Source organism: Periophthalmus magnuspinnatus, chromosome 5 (assembly GCF_009829125.3).
Source record: "Periophthalmus magnuspinnatus isolate fPerMag1 chromosome 5, fPerMag1.2.pri, whole genome shotgun sequence".
NCBI lineage: Eukaryota > Metazoa > Chordata > Actinopteri > Gobiiformes > Gobiidae > Periophthalmus > Periophthalmus magnuspinnatus.
In genome coordinates, this window is record NC_047130.1 from 1,632,912 (window position 1) to 1,652,550 (window position 19,639).

The 19,639-nt window shown below is 40.2% G+C and overlaps 1 protein-coding gene across 4 annotated transcripts in view; it reads left to right on the forward strand.

Annotated features, from left to right (window-relative positions):
- pcbp4 (poly(rC) binding protein 4) overlaps positions 1-19,639 on the forward strand; it is a 105,796-nt gene that overhangs the window by 42,650 nt on the left and 43,507 nt on the right. For all 4 annotated transcript variants that reach the window (XM_033967150.2, XM_055222147.1, XM_055222148.1 and 1 more), the window contains exons 3-5: positions 16,325-16,651; positions 17,689-17,712; positions 19,373-19,405. In XM_033967150.2, coding sequence (XP_033823041.1) covers positions 16,478-16,651; positions 17,689-17,712; positions 19,373-19,405 — 231 coding nt within the window. In that variant the 5' untranslated portion in view covers positions 16,325-16,477. The remainder of the gene's footprint in view (positions 1-16,324; positions 16,652-17,688; positions 17,713-19,372; positions 19,406-19,639) is intronic.

Consider the following 19,639-nt stretch of genomic DNA (forward strand, 5'->3'; position numbering starts at 1 on the left):
TTTTATTTGATTGTTTTGAAAAGACGTAACAATAGGACTGTTCATAATTTTCTTTTTTGTAACCGTAGAATATGTGTAAGTCTCTCCATAACGTGAATTTCTTTCCCGTTTCCAAGCGTAGGGGGGTTTCCTTATGCCTTTTGCGTTTAATGGCGATTTTTGATGCTTGATTAAATAATAGTCCTTTTTTTTGGGATGTGTGCGTCAGTTATTTGCCCGAAATTCATCGTTATGCTTGTTTTTCGTAGTTGGCGCTTAAATATTTCGCCATTTCTTTGTCCAAATTATCCCAAAATTGTGACCCACATTCTAGCCACATGTTTGATCCACAGATAATGATGCTTTTTTTTAATCTTCTTCCAGCAAAAGATTCTCCAATTTGTTGAAATAGTTGAGGTTTTCTGATTTGGACAAACTTTATCCCAGTTGTCATCACTTATTTCTTCTTTAATTTGATGTTTAACGATGTATTTTTCCTGTTGATCCCTAAACTTTTATACCATTTACATATAATTTTTACACTTCTTGTTCTTATACGCATCCCAAAGTATCACAGTGATTCTATTTAATTCACTCAGGACGTCCGGTCTGATCTCTTTTTGATAATAATCTCTCACTTAAAGGTCCATGTAGAATCCTGACGTTCTAAATCAAATCTGTGCTTTATGTTTTGGAAGTTTACCAACTCTCCTTCCTTAAAAACGTTCCTATAATGTTCAATCCTTTATCTGCCCACTCTTTAAATTTGTTGTTCATATTTCCTGGTTCCTGGTTCTTTCTCCATTTTGAATCTTTTTACAATTTTGAACCAGCGACTTACAAACATTTCCACATCTTTATTAAACTCAGTGCATTCGTATGATTCTCTAAAGTGAAAAAAACAGCTGAGTTTGTGGTTTAAAATGCAGATGTTTTGTCACGGCTGATGGTTTTACAAAGTTCAATATGAAACACAATATTACACAAGTTTAAAGTCTCTGTAATTATGTGGTTTTGGCTTTTTTTGTGTGGACAGAATCACAACAGAAACACGTTGTTCTTTGCCAAACACAACAGTCGATTTTACTGCGTCAAATATTCTGTAAAGAGGAGAAACGTTTGTCGGTTTATCGGACATTTTCTTACGTTTGTGTCAGTTACAGACGCCGTCGAAATTCATCAGCGTCACGGTAAACACTCTAGGAACTCTGGGAAACGACTAAACATATGATTTTTTTAATGTTTTTGTCCTTGAAAGTAGAAAAATCGACTTTTTAGCAGCACTTTTTCACACCAGGACATTGTGTTTTATAATGTAAAACGATATAGTTATTACCAGAGCATAATATTTACGTCGTTCCTCTTCGTGTCGCTCTTCACTCGTCCACGCCTTTGTCATTCTAAACAGTTTTATTGAAGCAGATGAAGCTGAAGTTGCCGGTGAATCTTACATCAGACATGCGTTGTAGATTATACTGTATTTACTGATGCAGCAGCTGCCGTGGAGCTGCCAAGACAAACATTTGTGACGCAGCTGCACCAAACAGACACTTACACACTCAAAAAAAAGGCAAAGTGGGTGAAGTGTCTTGCCCGGGAGCACGACATCAGTGTTGTTTTCCGCAGCTGGAGGTTGCGTTAGCGTCCTCTGCCTCTGGTTTTGTTTTAAGCGAACTTCTCCGTCTTCGCTCATTGTCTCCTTCTTCTCGTGCGCTCGTTCTGTCTCTGTAGAGCTGCCAATTAGTATGTAAAATGCAAAACCTCCAAAAGCCTTAGATGTCCTGATAATAAGAGAAGACGCTGAAATAAGATGGATTTGGGTCAACAGTATGGAACTCTTTTACAGTTCTTACCTTTTTAACATCCAGCAGATAACATAAATATGTTTTTCAAAGACAGATTGCTTTGGAAGAGAACTTTATAAATCAGCAGTGCCCCACTTACACTTAAAGCTAAAGGGTGTATTGGGGACATTGGGGAAAGGATTAACTTTTCAAAGGCCAGTGCGCTGTGCTACTGCGAGCTTAGAGTTTGATAAGCCATGCACTGCAAATGAGACTTTTCTTTGTACAAATGTGGTCTCTCAACTGCTCCTTTCAACTACGGGTGACATTTTTGTGCAGTTTGAGCTCGATTCAAACATCATTTTTGGTTGGAAAAGGCATGTTTGGAAACGTCCACTTCTGCTGTAAAGAGTTTGGGAGTCAAGTGAGTGTGAAGAAGTGCGGATATCGTCCAAAACGCTACGGAAACGTGGTCTTTCCTTTATAGACGATCTCTCGAAGGCATTAGAGGATCACACACACACATATTTATTTAATTTTAATGTTTTAATTTTATATTTATTTAATTTTAATATATTATTTTGACATTTATTTCATTTAAATTTATTCATTTTATATTGATTTAATTTTAATTTATTCATTTTACATTTATTTAATTTTAACGTATTCATTTTATATTCATTTAATTAGATTTTATTATATTTTATTTTATTTTTTTCAGTATCAAATGGTTCAATCAGTCGGTTAAAAAATGTCTATAGTTTAAATAAAGATTAATTATGGAAAAAACAATGTCATTTAAGTAATTTTTTGTTGTAAGTTGATCTATATTTCTTTATTTTTTTTGTTTTTGTTTTGTTATGTTGTACTTATGACAGTTTTATAGACAAATTGTACTATTATAGTTGCGGCGGATACAATTATTGAGAAGTACTGAGTTAAGAGACACAGTACTTAGACGCCCTTCTCCTGATCTGACACACTTTAGAACATTTACGGCGTTTTCTTTTGAATTTTAATCACGTGAACTATTTTGGCTTCTCCAGACAGGACAGCGTGAGAGACAGAGAGAAGTCTGTTCCTGTGGCCGGTGGAGTTAATGGCTGCAGTTCTCAGGGCTGTGTCAGGATCTCAGCTGGATCGTAATGACTGCTCTGCTTTTGTGGAACAGCTAATTCAATAAAGAGTCCATTACTTCCTGTCCGGATCCGCCCGCTGCCGTCATAACAACTCGCAATATTCCACGGAAATGCAGTATTTGTACATTAGAGCTTTGCATTATTTTATACTCGTGTTAAAGTTTTTGAATTGTTCATTAATACAGTTTCAAAGTCTCAAATACAGTTTTTACCACTGATGAAGTACCTGCTACTACTGTGTCTCTTAACTCAGTACGTCTAAATAATTTTATCCGCCGCAACTATAATAGTACAATTTCTCTATAAAACTGTCATAAGTACTACATAACAAAACAAAAACAAAAAAAAGAAAGAAATATAGATCAACTTACAACAAAAAATTACTTTAATGACATTGTTTTTTCCATAATTAATCTTTATTTAAACTATAGACATTTTTTAACCGACTGATTGAACCATTTGATACTGAAAAAAATAAAATAAAATATAATAAAATCAAATTAAATATCAAATTAAATAAATATAAAATGAATACGTTAAAATTAAATAAATGTAGAATGAATAAATTAAAATTAAATAAATATAAAATGAATAAATTTAAATGAAATAAATGTCAAAATAATACATTAAAATGAAATAAATATAAAATTAAAACATTAAAATTAAATAAAATGAATAAGTAATAATAAATGAATTGATCAGCAACATTAACAAGACAAAAATGAATAAAACAATTTCTCCTGTTTTTTTTTCTTTCTTTATCAAAATGAGAAATCCAACATTTTTAGACATTTTTCTGTCCTCGTCTCCCGCCGTGAGGAGTGCTACATACTCTTCGTCACACTTCCTCGTCTTTCTTTCAGTTGACTTTCATTTATCTCATTCTGTCTCCTTCTTTCTTTTCTGTTAAATACTTTTCCGTCGTGTCTCTTTTGTTTTGTTCACTGCTCTGTGTTCGATCTGTTCAGTATCTCCTGCTCTTTGTACGAGCGCAAACCCTACACCAACGAGCTAATCCTACCTGCGCACACTCTGACAACGAGAGCGCCACTGCCACCTACTGTAGCGGAGGCGCAACTACACTTTATTCTAGTACGGCAAAAGAAAAGCACGTTCCTCAGGGTCAAACGCAAGAATATAAACCAGTACGTTGCACATTATTATCCGTTATTTTCTTTTCGTATTTTTTTTCAAGCATCTCATAATAAAGTCCTCATTTATTATAACCATTTGTCTCCGTTAAGATGCAACATAACAATCCCCGGCGGTGGGTTTGGTTCATCCCGGCATCATCTCAGGTCAGCACTCAGACACAGGTAAAGTGGCCCTTGAGCTGAGAAGCCAATTGAAAAACAACTCAGGTCAAAAGCAGACGCAGCAAATACGACCGAACAAGCGCTGAGGCGTAATAGAGCGAGAGAGCGGGGCGGGCGGAGGGGGAGGACAGAGTGAGGTGTGACTAGTAAAGGAAAATCATCAATACATACAGCACCGCCAATGGAAAAAGCGCACGGTACCATGGAAACGTGCAAAAACGCTAATAGAGATGTATTGGCCAAAACGGCGTTAAAAAGTAAACAGAGGCGCGGTGGAATAAACCAATAAACCGCTGGGCCGCTGCTGGTAAATACATCGATCAGTCTGTAGTGTTGGAAAACGTTTAAGCGAACGTGAAGGCGAGGGTTTAGCGTCTAAAATCGGCCTCGGTTTAACTTTAGGCGCACTGAAAATTACGAGTTTTATAGTTGGAGTTAGGCGGGTGTCAAACGCATCAGGAAAACGGTCGACCTCAATGGGCCAGATGTAATGGAAAATAAATATAACTACTTTTTAACTGGTTCATAAACTTTCTGTATTTATTACTTATTTAGTTTACAAATATTGCATATGTATTTCTATAGATGTATAAAATATTGCGTATCTCCTGATAAACTGACATACCTTTTAATTTACCTTGTTGTCGGCCACATAAAATGACATTGCGGGCCACATTTGGCACGGGGGCCTTGAGTTTGACGCATTACGGGGAGGAACAATTACGCAAAATATGATTCAGGTTGAAGTTCACGCCGTTCACGCTTTATAATGAACATATTTGCTGGTCTTTCTCATATGTTTTTTGTTTTATTTTTGTCTGACGGTCCCTATATTTCACCACAAGGACATTTAAGGCACCATTTCGTAACACGTGCTTGTCTTTGAATCGTTAAACGTGGGAACAGTGCCCGCAGTAACACGGCGAGGACGTGTTTACTCACCCAAACAGCGCCCCCTTTGTTGTTTAGACGTATTACTCATTCGCAGGCCGGACCACGCTTCACTTTCATTACTATAATGCACTTACAGCCCAACAAGAGCTTCAATCATTTACCAGATGCCCTCCATTCCACAAACATGAAAAATATTAAAAGCACAGAAATAAAATTATAGACGACCTTGACGAGGCTCTGTGCAGTTTTCTTGGAAGCTGCATTTTGATTTGCGTGAGGTAAAAAAGCAGTTTTACGTGGAATAACAGAGGAGGTGATGTTATGTGACCTGGCGTGCAGCTCATCCCCCCAAACGCCGCAGAGACGCAGCGCTCTGAACGTGCTCTTTCATGTAGCGCTAACAAACCCCCACGTATTCCCTGTCTGTCTCTGCTGCACAAACCACTGCTGATCCAATATAGACGATCACAGCTCTCAGCTCAGACGTGTAATCAAGGATCATTTTGGCAACGCTATAAAAGAGGAGACGGCACGTGTGAAGTTTGTCGGTTTATGTACCGCGAGACTGTACGGAAATGCACAAGGGAGCGTGGAAAAAGTGTTGTTCTTCTTGTTTAAAAAGGCCACAGGTTCAGTTGGACAGTTTGGAGCGTGTCTGTACTATTTTATCAACATAATAAAAGCATAAATTGTATGTATGCACGTCGTGAGGAGAATTACTCTGACTTTGAAAGCTAAAACGATATATTCTGAGGCTCAAAATGGGTCGTGTTTATAATTTCTTTGCACAAACGGGGACATTTTGAGTATTTTTATTTTAACGCGATAACATTTGAGCTGTAAAAGGTTAAATAAGCCACTTCTCTGGATAATTGTTGGTTCATTTTGCTTTTTACTTGTTGCAGCTCAGGTTGTTTTAATGAGACAGTTTGAAAATAGTTTACAAGGATTATCTTTTGTTATTTCTTTTATATTTGTTGAAGTAGTTTACTGCAGTATATCTTTGTAGCGATATATCGTGCTTCAAAATGAGTTATCGTGACAGTCCTATGAATGAATATAATTAACTTAAACTTGCAAACATGATGGTTTAACATTTCAGCAGTAAATTAAAGTTAAAACACTGTGGACGCACCGGGTTTTAATCAATCGCCGTAACTAAAAACACACAGTAAACGTTTGCATTTTCCAGTGTCTGTGTGTAACTCGATCACTTTGTCAAACTCAGGCCCGGGAGCCAAATCCGGCCCACGGTTTAATTATATCTGGGCCGCGAGCTCATATCAAATGCGCGGTATATAGAGCATGCATCGCTAATACTACAAATCCCAGAATGCTTTGCTGGTACGTTGTCGAGATCGGCCAGAGCCCCTCGTTTTCTGTCGACGCTCATTAGCGACTGAGCTACTGGTCGTGTTAGCCAAATGAATTACTACAGAGAGAAACATCATTTATTTGACATATTTTAGTAAGAAATTAATGCGACTGATGTGTATTTTTGCACATCTGTAGTATGTTTGCATTGTATATATCTACCTCGAAGACTATTTTATATTTAATCATATATTTTTTTACGTATATATTATTATTATTCAGTGTTTTATGATGCACTTTATCGCCGAAGAGAGTTCCTAGTTTGTGAGTTGTGTTCACTGACAATGGCAATAAAAGTCTTCTGTTTCTGATTTGATCACATTTAATTCCTCATATGTCTCTCATCTGTCCCTGGGAACGCTTTGGGGTCCCAACGGAGGAGCTGGAGGACATGTCTGGGGTGAGGGAAGTCTGGGAGTCCATGTTTAGACTGATGCCGCCGTGAACCAGCCCCGGATAAACAGAAGAACATGGATGGATGGAGTTTTGCTCGTGAATTTGTCTCAGTTTTTTAAATTCTGTCCCGGTGCGGATTTGAGTTTGACGCCGTTGCTGTAGATTCTGAGCGTTCGGGGGGAGGGGCGGCGCAAACAGCTGATCCTCCGTGGCTCGTCTGTACGGCTCGGTGCTTGTGCCGCACACCTGAGCCCACTGGCCTCGGCTTGGGTCCAGTGCGAGGCCTGTGCGCGACCTGCTGTGGTATGCAAATATCCCCCTGGACCAGACCAAGTGGCATTTGAATACAGTCCGGCTCTGTCTCCTCCGACGGCCCGGGAGCAGCCAAAATGTCACTGCTGCATTTTTTATCTGCTCCACAAAGATCATTTTGATTTCTTTATATTATTCCGTGGGCGTCGTTCTGTCGGGTTTAAGCCCTCGCAGTTTCCACGTTAAAAAGAGAAGCCACTAAATGTCATCGTCGGCCACTTCCGTTGTCAGTTGTTGATGCAAAAATTGTTAAAAATCACAGCCTGCCGGGGCGCTCTGTTTTCTTTTAGTCACTTTATAGCGCCGTGTAGCTATTAACATAATAAATGCCCTTGAGTGAATAATATTGTGCGTGTGCGTTGCGTTTGGTGAAGGATGCATACAGATTAGTTTAAAAGTCGTGGCAAGGTAAACTATAGATTGTACAGTTTGTCTTGGAAGGAAAGATGCAGAAGCGTTTCCTGAATTCTGCGTTTGAAACTCACTGTTTTTCTAAGTGCTGTTTTCTTTTTGTGAGTTTTAAATGTGCAGACTGTCGAGCCGAGGTCAGTGTTTGCCGAGTTTCTGAGTTTCCGTGTAGACGTGCAGCGAGCGACCGCGGAGTTCACAACACGGACTCAAACGAAGCATTTAGTAACCGCACTTTTCTGTTTGTCTATGTCATTACGTTTCCCCCGTCACGCTCAAAACACATGCAAATATAACACGGAAAGTTGTTTTTGTGGAATTTTAAGCTAGCAGAGTGAACCAAACTGCAGTTTTTATTCAATTTTTTTATATTTTATGTGTAACAGTCCCTCACATTTACGCATTCAATTTAATATTTGCCTTTTGAATTTTGCATTTACGCCATCTAGTGGTGAAACCCATGGAACAAACCATTTTTAAATAAAGTTCCGCCCGACCCTAATTAGATGCGTGCTCAGCCGTCAGCCGCGTTTTCAAAATAAGATAACATAATAAATCGGCCAAAATATAGAAATAATAAATAACATTTGACATCTTTATTAATTAAATGTATTTAAAAGAAGAAGAAAGACGCCAAGTAGCCCCTCGTGGATGTCAGTTCACGAGGTTTGTGTACTTTTATATTTGTTTAATTTAACTTGCATGTCATGTTTTGTATGAGTTTCACTTATATTTGATTTATTGTATCCGTTTTTCGTGAAAAGAAGAATAAACCCCGTCTTCTCTTCCTCGTGCTCATGCTAAATCCTCGAGGCTGCTACGACATGTGTGGATTGTTTCGCGATTCTCTGTGCGGCGTTTCTTTTTTGGCTAAACACGTGCGCGGGCAGCAGATTGGAGCGTAAACTATGGGAGGTCACGAAGTCCCGTCGTGTGGAAATATCCCGGTGACGGAGACGGAGACGGAGACGTGCAGGTGGAGCTTTCTGCACTTTAACAACGTAAACATGACACTAAAAGCAGACTACAGCGCCGTTTATTGTCTCCGCTTTCTAAAGAGCTCTAGTTTATGCACCCTTCGCTTTGGAGTCTTTCGGTTGTGGCGCTCGCATCTTGTGTTCAAAGAGATAGTCGTGGCATCGTAGCATTAGCCGCCTCTAATTACAGTGATTATCAGCCGCACTGGCAGGGTACAGGAGACGTGGGGCGCAAATGACCTCCCTCGTGTCGGCTTTGTCTGTCCCTGCCTCTCCTGCTCCTCTGTGTTCACTGTGGAAAGAGCAATTTCTCACACGCTCAAATCCTTTTATATGCACAGAGGGAAGTTAGAAAATAATATTCGGATTATACGACGGGGAAACGGCTGGAACTCGAAAGCGAAGTACGGCGAAAATTACAACCAAAACACCTGAAACGCGCGAATTTGACGGTGAAATCTTTGTTCCATTTCCGTTTGTGGAGCGCGGGTAGTTTTAAGATACGTTTGCGTCCGTGTTTCAAAGGCGATCGGACGTTCAGATCGTGCTTTTTGGCGTTTAATTCCGCTTTAAAACAATCTGCGCGGATCAGAATACGACGCCGTTTGTCTGTGGAGAGCGCGTTCCTGTAATGTAACCCCTCGTCTTCCGCAGCTTGGCAGAGAAATCCGATGTTCTTATCTCGCACAGGCTCCTGCCGCTGGATTCTGTTTTTAGCCTCACTCGATACACACACACACACACACACACACACACACACACATAGAGACGCGCTGATGTCACACTCCCTCTTCCACCGCGGCCATCATCCCAACATGACATCACCGTCTCATCATAGACTCTGCGGCTTCAAACGCCAAATCTGACTCAGAATGCGCAAATGCAGTGAGCGCGTTGTCACATCAGATGGATTCTTTAGGTTTTGTTCTTCCAGGTGATCGTTTCCGTCCATTTTGGGAGGATTTGAGGCGTTAGCGCGAGGCCGTTCACCATAATTACTAAATACGGAAAGGTTGGACGATCGTTTTTAGGGGTCTGTTTGCACCGCGGTCACGTTTTCTTCGTGCTTGACGGGAACGTTTTGTTATTTTTCTAGAGTACGATAAGATTTGAGGTGCAGGAGGTTGAATAAATTACTGTTACTGTCACTGTGTTGATAGAATCGAACTACAGAAGTGTTTTATTCTGCTACTCGCTCACATTTTTGGGATAATCCTGTTTTAGCGTCAGTGCGTCAGTGGCATAAATCAGCTTTAAAATCATCGTTTAACGTCTGTATTTTCATCTTTAATATCTCGCACTTAACAGACTAATTAGCAGAAGCAAAATAACACTTTTCAACAATTATTACTGGTGTTTTTTGTTGGTTTTGCTCAGATCTCTTAAGCTTCTCTGGACAGTTCTGGACGCTTAAACGCTGGGTAAAAGCGCGCCGCTATAACCGTACCCTCGTTATTTACAAGCATGACGTCCTTGACATCTGCCGCGACTTAACGACTGACATGATTTAAAGGAGCCGGACGCAGTCTCCGACCAATCAGTGTTGAGCAATGACTTGTTGGCTCAGCATTTAATCCAATCACTTTTTAGAATGAGTTGTTGCCGGCCAGAATCAATCAGGCCTGCCCACCTGGTAATCAAATCCAAAAACAGTGATTTAGCGTAGGTCCGTGAAATGTATGCGAGCCGAGCGGTGCCTGGCTTTTGTTCTTTTTCTTTTCTTCGCTGGAGATTGGAATTTCTCACTGCGCTTTTGTTTTGCGTCTCATTCTGCTGCTGCGTTTGGTATTCATATGCACGGTTTTGTGTGGTTGTTGCGGATGCTCTGATGTGAAAGGCTGCTCCGGCTGATAAGTTCAGCGGAAGACGGCTTATCGAGAAGGCGGACAGTGGCGCGGGGAGGGATACGGAAAGATACCCCAGCAGAGTTATTTTACAGCGTCTGAAGTCTGAATCATATCACCTGTGTCGTATCAGGAAGTGCACAGAGACGGTTTTCTTTATAGATTTGATTTAATATCTGAGGGAACTAGATTTTGTAGGAAGAAAACAAAGAAAAAGCTCAAATTTTCCAGGCTAGAGGAGTTAGATATTAACAAATCCTTAAGTCGCTGAAACATGTGGTGCCTGTAGGTGCTACTTTAATTGGGAGATGTTTCAGTCAGCAAAAAATGAGCTTTGCCTGCAGTGTTTCAGGTTGTGCATCTCCAAACACGGCTCCATTTGTTCTGGAAAAGCTCTCTTATCACAATCTCACACGAATCTTTCCAGAAATGATAGCGTTCGGAACATGTTAGCGCGTTCTAATGACACATAACCTGCAAAACACGACGTCGGTTTTGTCTCTCGTTGTAAGAAATCTTCAGAAACAACGTTATTTTAAGCGTTTTTTTGTAGCTGACATCTGCGTATCGACTTAGTACATCACAATCCAGCAGTTATTTTACCGTTTGTGCTCGTGTTTCATCAGAATCTTGTGTGAATCAGGCTCTTTTTTCTCGTGCGGTGACACACAATGGTATTTTTGTTCTGTTAGACGATTACGTTGTTGTTGTTTTTGTCAGTCTTGTACTCGAGCATCGCCCCCTGGTGGTTGCTACTGTCGCCGCGCGTGACTCTGAACAGCCTGCAGACTCGCGCTGACCTCCGCCCCGCCTCCACAAGGGCGTGTCCGCGGGGAGGGCGACAGTGGAGCTGAACGTATGGCAGTGCGAGAGATGGAGGGTAAATGAAAGTAAACGAAAGAGGGGGTTTAACTGGAGCATCTGAATGACTCAATAATTCATACGATGCTCTTGTAGGGTTTTACGCCGGTACATTAGTTTCTTCTCTAGTGTTGGGAGTTGTGCAGTTTCTGTCCACAACTCTGCATTTAGAGCAACTAATGAGCACAATTGTTAAGCGTAACTCATAAAAACACAAATATACAGGCTAAGATACTATATTTAAACTCATTTTAACTGAGTTTTTGGAGCGACTGAACAGTTTAATCTGCCTTTTCGCTCATGAAGACGCTGTTTACTGCTGTTTTTTTGCGTACGTCGTAGCTTCTGCGTGAAATCCTCATCATTTTTCCAGGTTTTGCACCACACTTCACCCCCTTTTACCTGATTGATCAATGCACTGAGCACTTACAATTAGGCCTGTCATGATAAACACTTTATCGACTTAGATGGAACAATATGTTTATCGTGTGCACAGTTTCTTTGCAATAATGAAGAGATTTTTGTTATTTTAGCTGTAAAATGAAAAGATTGAGCTGTAGAAGGAAGAATAATTCACTTTTATGTTTAATTATTGGTTCATTTGTTGCATCTCGGGCTTTTTAATGACACTGAAACCCCACAGCCGCACGCTTTAAACAGCCAATATCATTTCTAAAGGTGCTTACTATCACAGTGACAGCTACACCTGCCTGCTTACGTTGAGTAAAAGTTTGTGTGCAGCAGCTCCACACCTCCTCCAGCTCTGTGCTCCACTCTCTGTTTATTTCTACCCCGGTCCCTCTGCACTGGAAGCTTCCCATGTGTTTCTGCTGTGTTGTCATGATGCTGCTCGAGTTGCGTGCCAGACAACCCGCATCACATTTGTGACCTACTTTGGGTTCCAATGTGTATTTTTTATGAGATGGGAGGAGTGGGACGGCAGAGGGGGTGATGCAGAAGCTAATGCTGCGGATGGAAACGCACAGACGTTTATGAACGCGTCGTTTCATTACCACAACGTGAACATTTTACAGACCTGAGGCGAGAATCAAAGGAGTGATCCAAAATAATGTCAAAATGTGGAGGTTGTCTTACATTTGTACTGCGCTTCAGGCTCGTTGACGCCTCTCAAAGTGCTGGATTATCGTCTTTTTTCATTCACACACTTGGCGGTGCTAAGATACTACAGTCACAGCTGCCCTGGGACGGAATCTGCACCATCGACCCCTCTGACCTTCGATCGCTGTCATTCTAGGCGAGCTGGGTGACGTCAAGAGAGTCTGGTACTGCTCCTGGGCACATGTGAACTACACTGGTCCCTGGTTTATCTCAGGGGTCACGTTCTAAAAATAACCTGCAAAATCATCAGCTTTATTTTTACATTATTCTCTCTGTTTTTGTCTGTAAAACCCCTCACCACACACTTTATACACTTTTCTCACACAGGCGTTAACATTTTCTCACATTTCTCTCTCGTTTAAACTCTCTCAAAGTTCAAACCTTCGTAGGCGTCTTTGTCGGTGCAGAACGTTTCATCGACATTGTGGGTTTTGTCGGGGAGAAAACAAATCGCAAACGTACAGCACTTCAGAGTCACACTGAGATCCAACGTTTATGTAAATTTGTCTGAACACATTCTGTACTGGACAGGAGACACGGCACGGAGGAGACTGATGGACAATGGTCTACAGTCCAACAGCCAATCAGGACGCAGGACACAATGGTCTACAGTCCAACAGCCAATCAGGACGCACGACACAATGGTCTACAGTCCAACAGCCAATCAGGACGCACGACACAATGGTCTACAGTCCAACAGCCAATCAGGACGCACGACACAATGCACGTTCATACACTGTAAAGTAAAACATGCAAAATTGAGCTAAAAAACAGCGAAACCGCGAAATATGAACAGCGAAATGTATATTAGTATTTTATTTGGTCATTCCGTTCAAAATCAAACATTATTCACTTGTATAAAGTTGTACGTAACATTTCTATCATGACTGAAAGAGTTTAGGCTGAAGTAAAAACGACTTATAACGTCTAACTCTATTTAATAATAACGACGCACAAGAATTACAAGAAAAGCAGCATCAGTTCGACAACAAATGACTCGATATGTAACAAAAGAAAAAGGACAAACCGCAGCAGTTCACCTGAATCACTCCTGAGTCCTGTAATGTTCAAAAAGTCGTGTTTTATACTGTACTTCTTTTTAAATGCTTTTATTGTGTAGGAGCTTTTTCATTTATCCTCCAGGTTGTTCCACACACTGACCCCTCGAACACAAACACAACCACGGTTTGACTGGTTCTAATCTTACTTTTTTTGAATAAACCTGTTCGTTTAAGATGTAGAAGTCCTGGGAGCAGACGTACAGCAAATCAGGAAACTGTCCAGTCTGTGGACGATCCAATCAAAACAGTTTATTTATAGCACACGTCTCCCCTCTGCTCAGACGTCCTTATTATTTTCAGCTTGATGCGTACTCACATTTAGTCCTTTGTGCACTGATTTTACAGAAGTCCATGCTCTTTTTCAATCCTCTGTTGTTTTTTTCATGTTTTTTTTACTCTTTAGTTACACAGATCGTATGTTTCTGTGGTTAATCAACTTGTCAAACGCATTGAGACTCGTGGAAACAGGACCCTGCTCCAGACTAAGTGTCCTAAAGAAAAGGAAACTTATCGTGTTCACAAACTCGCTCTGCAGAAGTGAGTAAACGCAGCTGGAGGTGTTTAGCGTATCTTCACACTTGATGGGCATTTTCAAACCCAAAGCCAATTTATTTGCTCCCTTAAGCTCGTCTGAACTCAGAGCCCAATTAATGTTTAAATGAGCTGGCCGACTTGTTGACTTACTTCTGTCACTTGATAAATTCGTCTAATTCCGCAGCTCTGGTCGAGTCTGAGCGCTCCATCACGGCGCGGCTTTAAGACGCAGCTCAGGACGTTACGCCGCTCAACGTTTTGTGAGCTCGTGGCGACTGTGGAATGTAAATCGAACATTTTTGCGTTTTTTTTTTTTTAACAGAAATATGTTTTTTCTTCAAATGTCGCCATGGAACCAGACGGAAATTTAGTGTCATGATTATTATTATGATTATGGTCCTCTGTCTTTTATTGATTTGTTCCTTTTGGTTTTTATTTGCTTGTTTTATTTGATTTTATTGTTTTATTGCTTTTATATACATATTTATTATTTTAATTTTTGCTATTTTATTCTAGTCTAAATATTGATTTACTTAATTAGTTGTTTTTATTTATTTGTGCAGCACTTTGGAAACTGCATTTGTTTGTGAAATGTGCGATTTAAATAAAGTGGATTGGATTTTTTTTTTTATGTCCCCATGTGTTTCTTAATATCCTGTGTTTTTGTAGTGTTTTTTCCCACTTATTCCTATTTTTTCCTGTATATTTTTGTTAGTTCAAATTAGTTAGTAGTTAATAATTCTTGCCGTTCTCTAGATTATTCCCCGTCATTTTGGTTTCGAGTCTTTAAATATCCTGACCCCGGCGTAGCTTCTTTTGTTTGTCCTGGTGAGTCTGGACGTCCTGTTTTTGTTCTTTATTTTGTGCAGGTGAAGTTTATGTGTAGATTTTTCCGTTGGCGTCGGGACAGCGGCGCACTAGCAGCTCCTACGGCTCTGTCCGGCGCACCGTCGTTATTTTACGTTGCCCGTTTGCACCATGCTCTTTTTCCTTTGTTACTTAGTTGTTGTTGTTTTTTTTCTAACAGCTTTAAAAATTTAAGAAGAACCAGAAGTTATAAAAATAATAAACAACACTGAACTCTTACCTTTGTCCTTCTTAAATATGTTTTGATCCACTTTTGGGTCGAAACAGCCAAAATAATTGCGATAAACGATTATATCATGATAATTATTAAAGCTACTGACGGTTTAAAATGTTCTGGATGTGAATAATAATGAAAAAGTTCCATGTTTAAAGAACTGATATAGTTTTGTACTTTGTCATCAGTGAAAACAAGTACGATCTAGAGGAGAATATTCTGGATGAGCAGGGCCGTCGACTAAAATTTGGGGGCCCGGGGCAAGAAGTCACACACGGGCCCCTCTTATACAAATTAATACGAAGAGAGTCTAGTTTTGGGCCCCTAAACCCCGGAACAACAGACCTTTTTGTCCTCTCTGTTTACTCCCCTGTGGATAAGTCATTTTTTTCCTGATGTAACTGTGATTATTTTTGTTGGAGATGATATAAAATGTCCCACAAATGATTATTGTCGACCCTTTTGATCACGATAAACGATATTATTGTTTATTGTCCCATCCCTGGTCCTATGTTAATCTCAAACTGCTGATTTATTTGACCCATCTCGCTGACGGTGTACTTTTTCGGACACCCACGCCACATCACCACAGGTTTTCAGTCCTTGTACCTCTTTACTGTTTTGTCCAACTGTAATTCATTCTGTTTCCCATTAAGCTTTTTTTTTTTTTAAAGAAGTATTTGGTGAACCATATTAACAGACATTCACTAAAGCCTGAGGTTTTATGGATAACTTTTGCTGCTTTATGAACACAATTCTGCAGGTCACAAGTTACTGCAAGTGTCTTTGTGCACTGAAAATTACTCATAAAATACCTTTTTTGAAAGAAATTAGCTTTTTTATTAGCTCTTTTTTTACCAAATATTAAAAATGTGTATGTTTTCATGTTACAATCCAGCTTATTTGCAAACTAAACTGTTAAAACGTGGTGTGTTTTTAGTTCAAAAGTGGAGAAGTGTTTGCCTGGGATCCAGAATAAACAGATCGTCAATACTTTATGAAGAAGTGTGTATCTTCCTGTTTGTGTGGATGAGCGAATCAGGGACATGTATGGTCCGTCTGTGTCGAAAAACGGGAAAAAAATATCACCGAGAGCTGAAAAACATGGAGTATTTCTGCAGAATCAATGAGTGATAAATGTCAGATTGATATAAAGCTCAACCAAATGTGATCGTATTTGTTTTTTTGCGTTTTTTTGCGTGTATATGAAGCACATTTTACCTCATCCTCTTTCTTCTCTCCCAGACAGGAACCAGGGAAAGCTCCACCCTTGACCCCCACCTGCACCACAGCGCCCCCTGCAGCTCCACCCTGACCCCCCACAGCTCCTGCGCTCCATCGGCAGAATCAGTGGCTTCTCCCAGCGCAGCTCCGGTCGCCTCGGGGCCTCAGACCTTCATGCGTCTCCCAGCGACAGACTCCGCCCACCACACCTCCACCCACCACCACACCACTTCCTCCTCCTCCTCCTCCACCTCCACCTCTACCTCCACCACCATGAGCTGTGAGCAGGAGTTTGGGGACGGAGCCATGGGAGTGACGCTGACGCTGAGGCTCCTGATGCACGGAAAGGTCAGAAGAAAAGTTCATACGTCGCACGGAAGAGACTTAAATTAAGAAACACAATCAGACGCACGTTTATCTAAATCTCGGACGTATTTTATGGAGATACTTAAACGGTAAAGCAGTGAATACTCGTCGTGGTGAGATTGTTTGGTTATAAAATGTATGCAGGGGTCCTTGGTTTAAGTTACGTTCTAAAAATAAACCGCAAAAGACGAAATCCACAAACATTTTCTCACATTTCTCTCTCGTTTAACTGATTAGTAGTGACTCAGGTGTATTTCACAGTTGCCTCTTCGTGTCAATCAAACATTTATATAAATTTGTTGCATTCTGTTTGGGTTGAGGTCTGGTTTTGTGTCGTCCGTTGTTGTTACTGGACTCCGACGTGAAAAGAGAGTTACGAAATTTAAACTCACAGCTTTGCAAAATCCTTTTTTACAGAAATAATCAAACCAAGTCTCAAAAATAAACAAAACTACGGTAAGAAAAACCATTTGCCTCCGTCTTTACGCGCCGCTTCAGCTCGTTTCCCGGGCGTGTGCTCTTTTCCTCGTGCGTGCTGTCGCTCTTAAAGTGACGGTAACATATTTACGTAAAACTTAAATAACAACAGGTCTTAAATAAATGTATCTTATGTTTATAAATTAAATATTAAATGATTTGTGTAAACTTAAAACAGCATTTATAACAAAATATCAACACTGTAATTGTCTCTCACACATTCTGAGCTCGATTGCCGGTGGTCTGTAGTGCCTTGGCCGGTCCAGGCGCAGAACACAATGCACGTTCATACTCTGTAAAAACGTGTGTAGAATCGCACTGGAAAAATCCACGAAACGGCGAGACTACGAAAGATGAACCACGATACAGCGAGGGACCACTGTACGTTTATTTTAGTTTTAAATATAACGATCTTCGCCCGACTAAGATTAATACGTGTAGAACAGTAGTTATTGAACTGCGTGTGTTTGTGTTTGTGCGAAGGATCGAATAATGTTTCAAAACCGACAACGCGATTGACACGTTTGTTTTGTCTCTTACAGGAAGTAGGAAGCATTATCGGCAAGGTGAGCGTCTTTTCATGATCAATATTGTGTTTGTATTGTATTGTAAGCGTTAAAGCACATTGTATACTGAAAATTACTCCCTTCTGCAAAACCTTTGTATGTGAAAAGTATTTTTATTGCCCTGAAGGTGCTAATCTATGTATCTATGTGTGCCATCTTCAGCTCCGTGTGCTTTTCTTAAGATAATATTAACTGTAATCCCACTACTGCTGCACAAACTCACCATGAAATCTGCATGAAGATTCCCTTGAGGCCCACGTCGTTACAAACTTCCTGAAAATCAACTTTTGGTGTCATTCAGTTTCACGTCAGACATGTTAAATAATCCCTGGCAGGCTTGTTCCAAATATATCAGTGCAGTGAGATAATGACCGTTGGCCTCGCAGCAGCTAACCCGTGATTATCAGTGATTTCCTTCAGCGTATATTTAGATACGTTTCTCTTCTCTTTGGTTCAGCGTGTGGTCGAGCGGAGTGCAGTGCGCTAGTGCATAAAGAGGCCATTAAACTTATACACGGCAGCCATAATGTGGAGTAATGTGCAGTCACTGGTAAAGTTCTAATACACAAACGGACACTAATCGATACTGAGTCAAGAGCTTTGAAAACTGCGGAAAAGAAGAACAGTCTCGATGCCACGATATTGAACAGTTACTGATCATCTGTGGTACTGCACTAAACCGGTTTAAGTCCTATCTAGAAAACAAGGAGTTCTTTGTGGAAATTGGAAAATGTCCCTGTGCTGTGGGGTGCCTCAGGGGTCAATCCTGGGACCCCTATTGTTGTCGTTAGGCCAGTTAATACGCAGTGTCCTACCACAACTCTGCAGATGACACTCAAAACAGTTCTTTTTAGCTGTGCGTATGACTGAAAGAGTTTTATTTTGCACTTTTCTCCTGATTATTTACGTTTCGATTTCCTATATTGTGATTTTTTTCTGTAAAACACTTTGAATTATCTTGTGTAAACTTGTCTTGCTAAATCTAGTATCAAAAGATCCTCGTTTGAACAAGTATCAATGCTGAAAAAAATACATAAATATGAAGTAGGATTACACGATAATATTATAAAAAAAGTATACGTTTTGTGTGCTTAAGATTATATTATGTGTTATACAAAAAGAGGAATCGAAATTGGAATCGAGAAACAAGCCTCAGTGTCAAAATGGAGTCGTAAACTTTGATATTATGACAACACAAGTGACAGCTCTGCAGAATCCACACGCCACACGCCGCCATCGAGCCCGTCACAGAGCGAGAGCTGACACTAAACTGTTCACACACAAAAAAAAACACACAAACTCAATCATCATCTGATCACAACGTCACCTACACCTGAGTCTCGACACATTTTTCCCGTTTGACCGCTGGGATCTGTCACAGCAGCTCTTAGATGTGCAGATGCAGACGTTTTTTATTTTTACACCGACATGAAAACGTTGCAAATGCTGTTTTTGCACTTACAGGTTTAATATTTCAAACTGTAACATTGACAGTTGAAGGTAATGTGAGGTAAAAACATGCGGATTGTATTAAACAGACCAAACATGTTAAATCTTTCTGTACTTTTGTTTAATTTAACGTTATTTGACTCGATATATTGTGCTAATATTGTCGTGTATCTTCCACAAACCTCACTGTTCAACCGTTGTGTCTCTACAGAAAGGAGAAACTGTAAAGAGAATAAGAGAAGAGGTAAGTCACTCTATTCTTTCTTGCGTCTGTCACGTCTTTCCCGCTTTGCTTCCACATAACCTTCATAACCTTGGACGTCCAATCTGCTAATTGGGACCTGCTCAAAATGCGCCGCCCGTTTGGAAACAGTCATTTTAACACGACAAACACGTCCAGAATCATTACACCGCGCAATTAAATAAAGACTGGATAAATATTTGCATCCGAAAGTTGCCTACAAAGTAAAATAAGTCA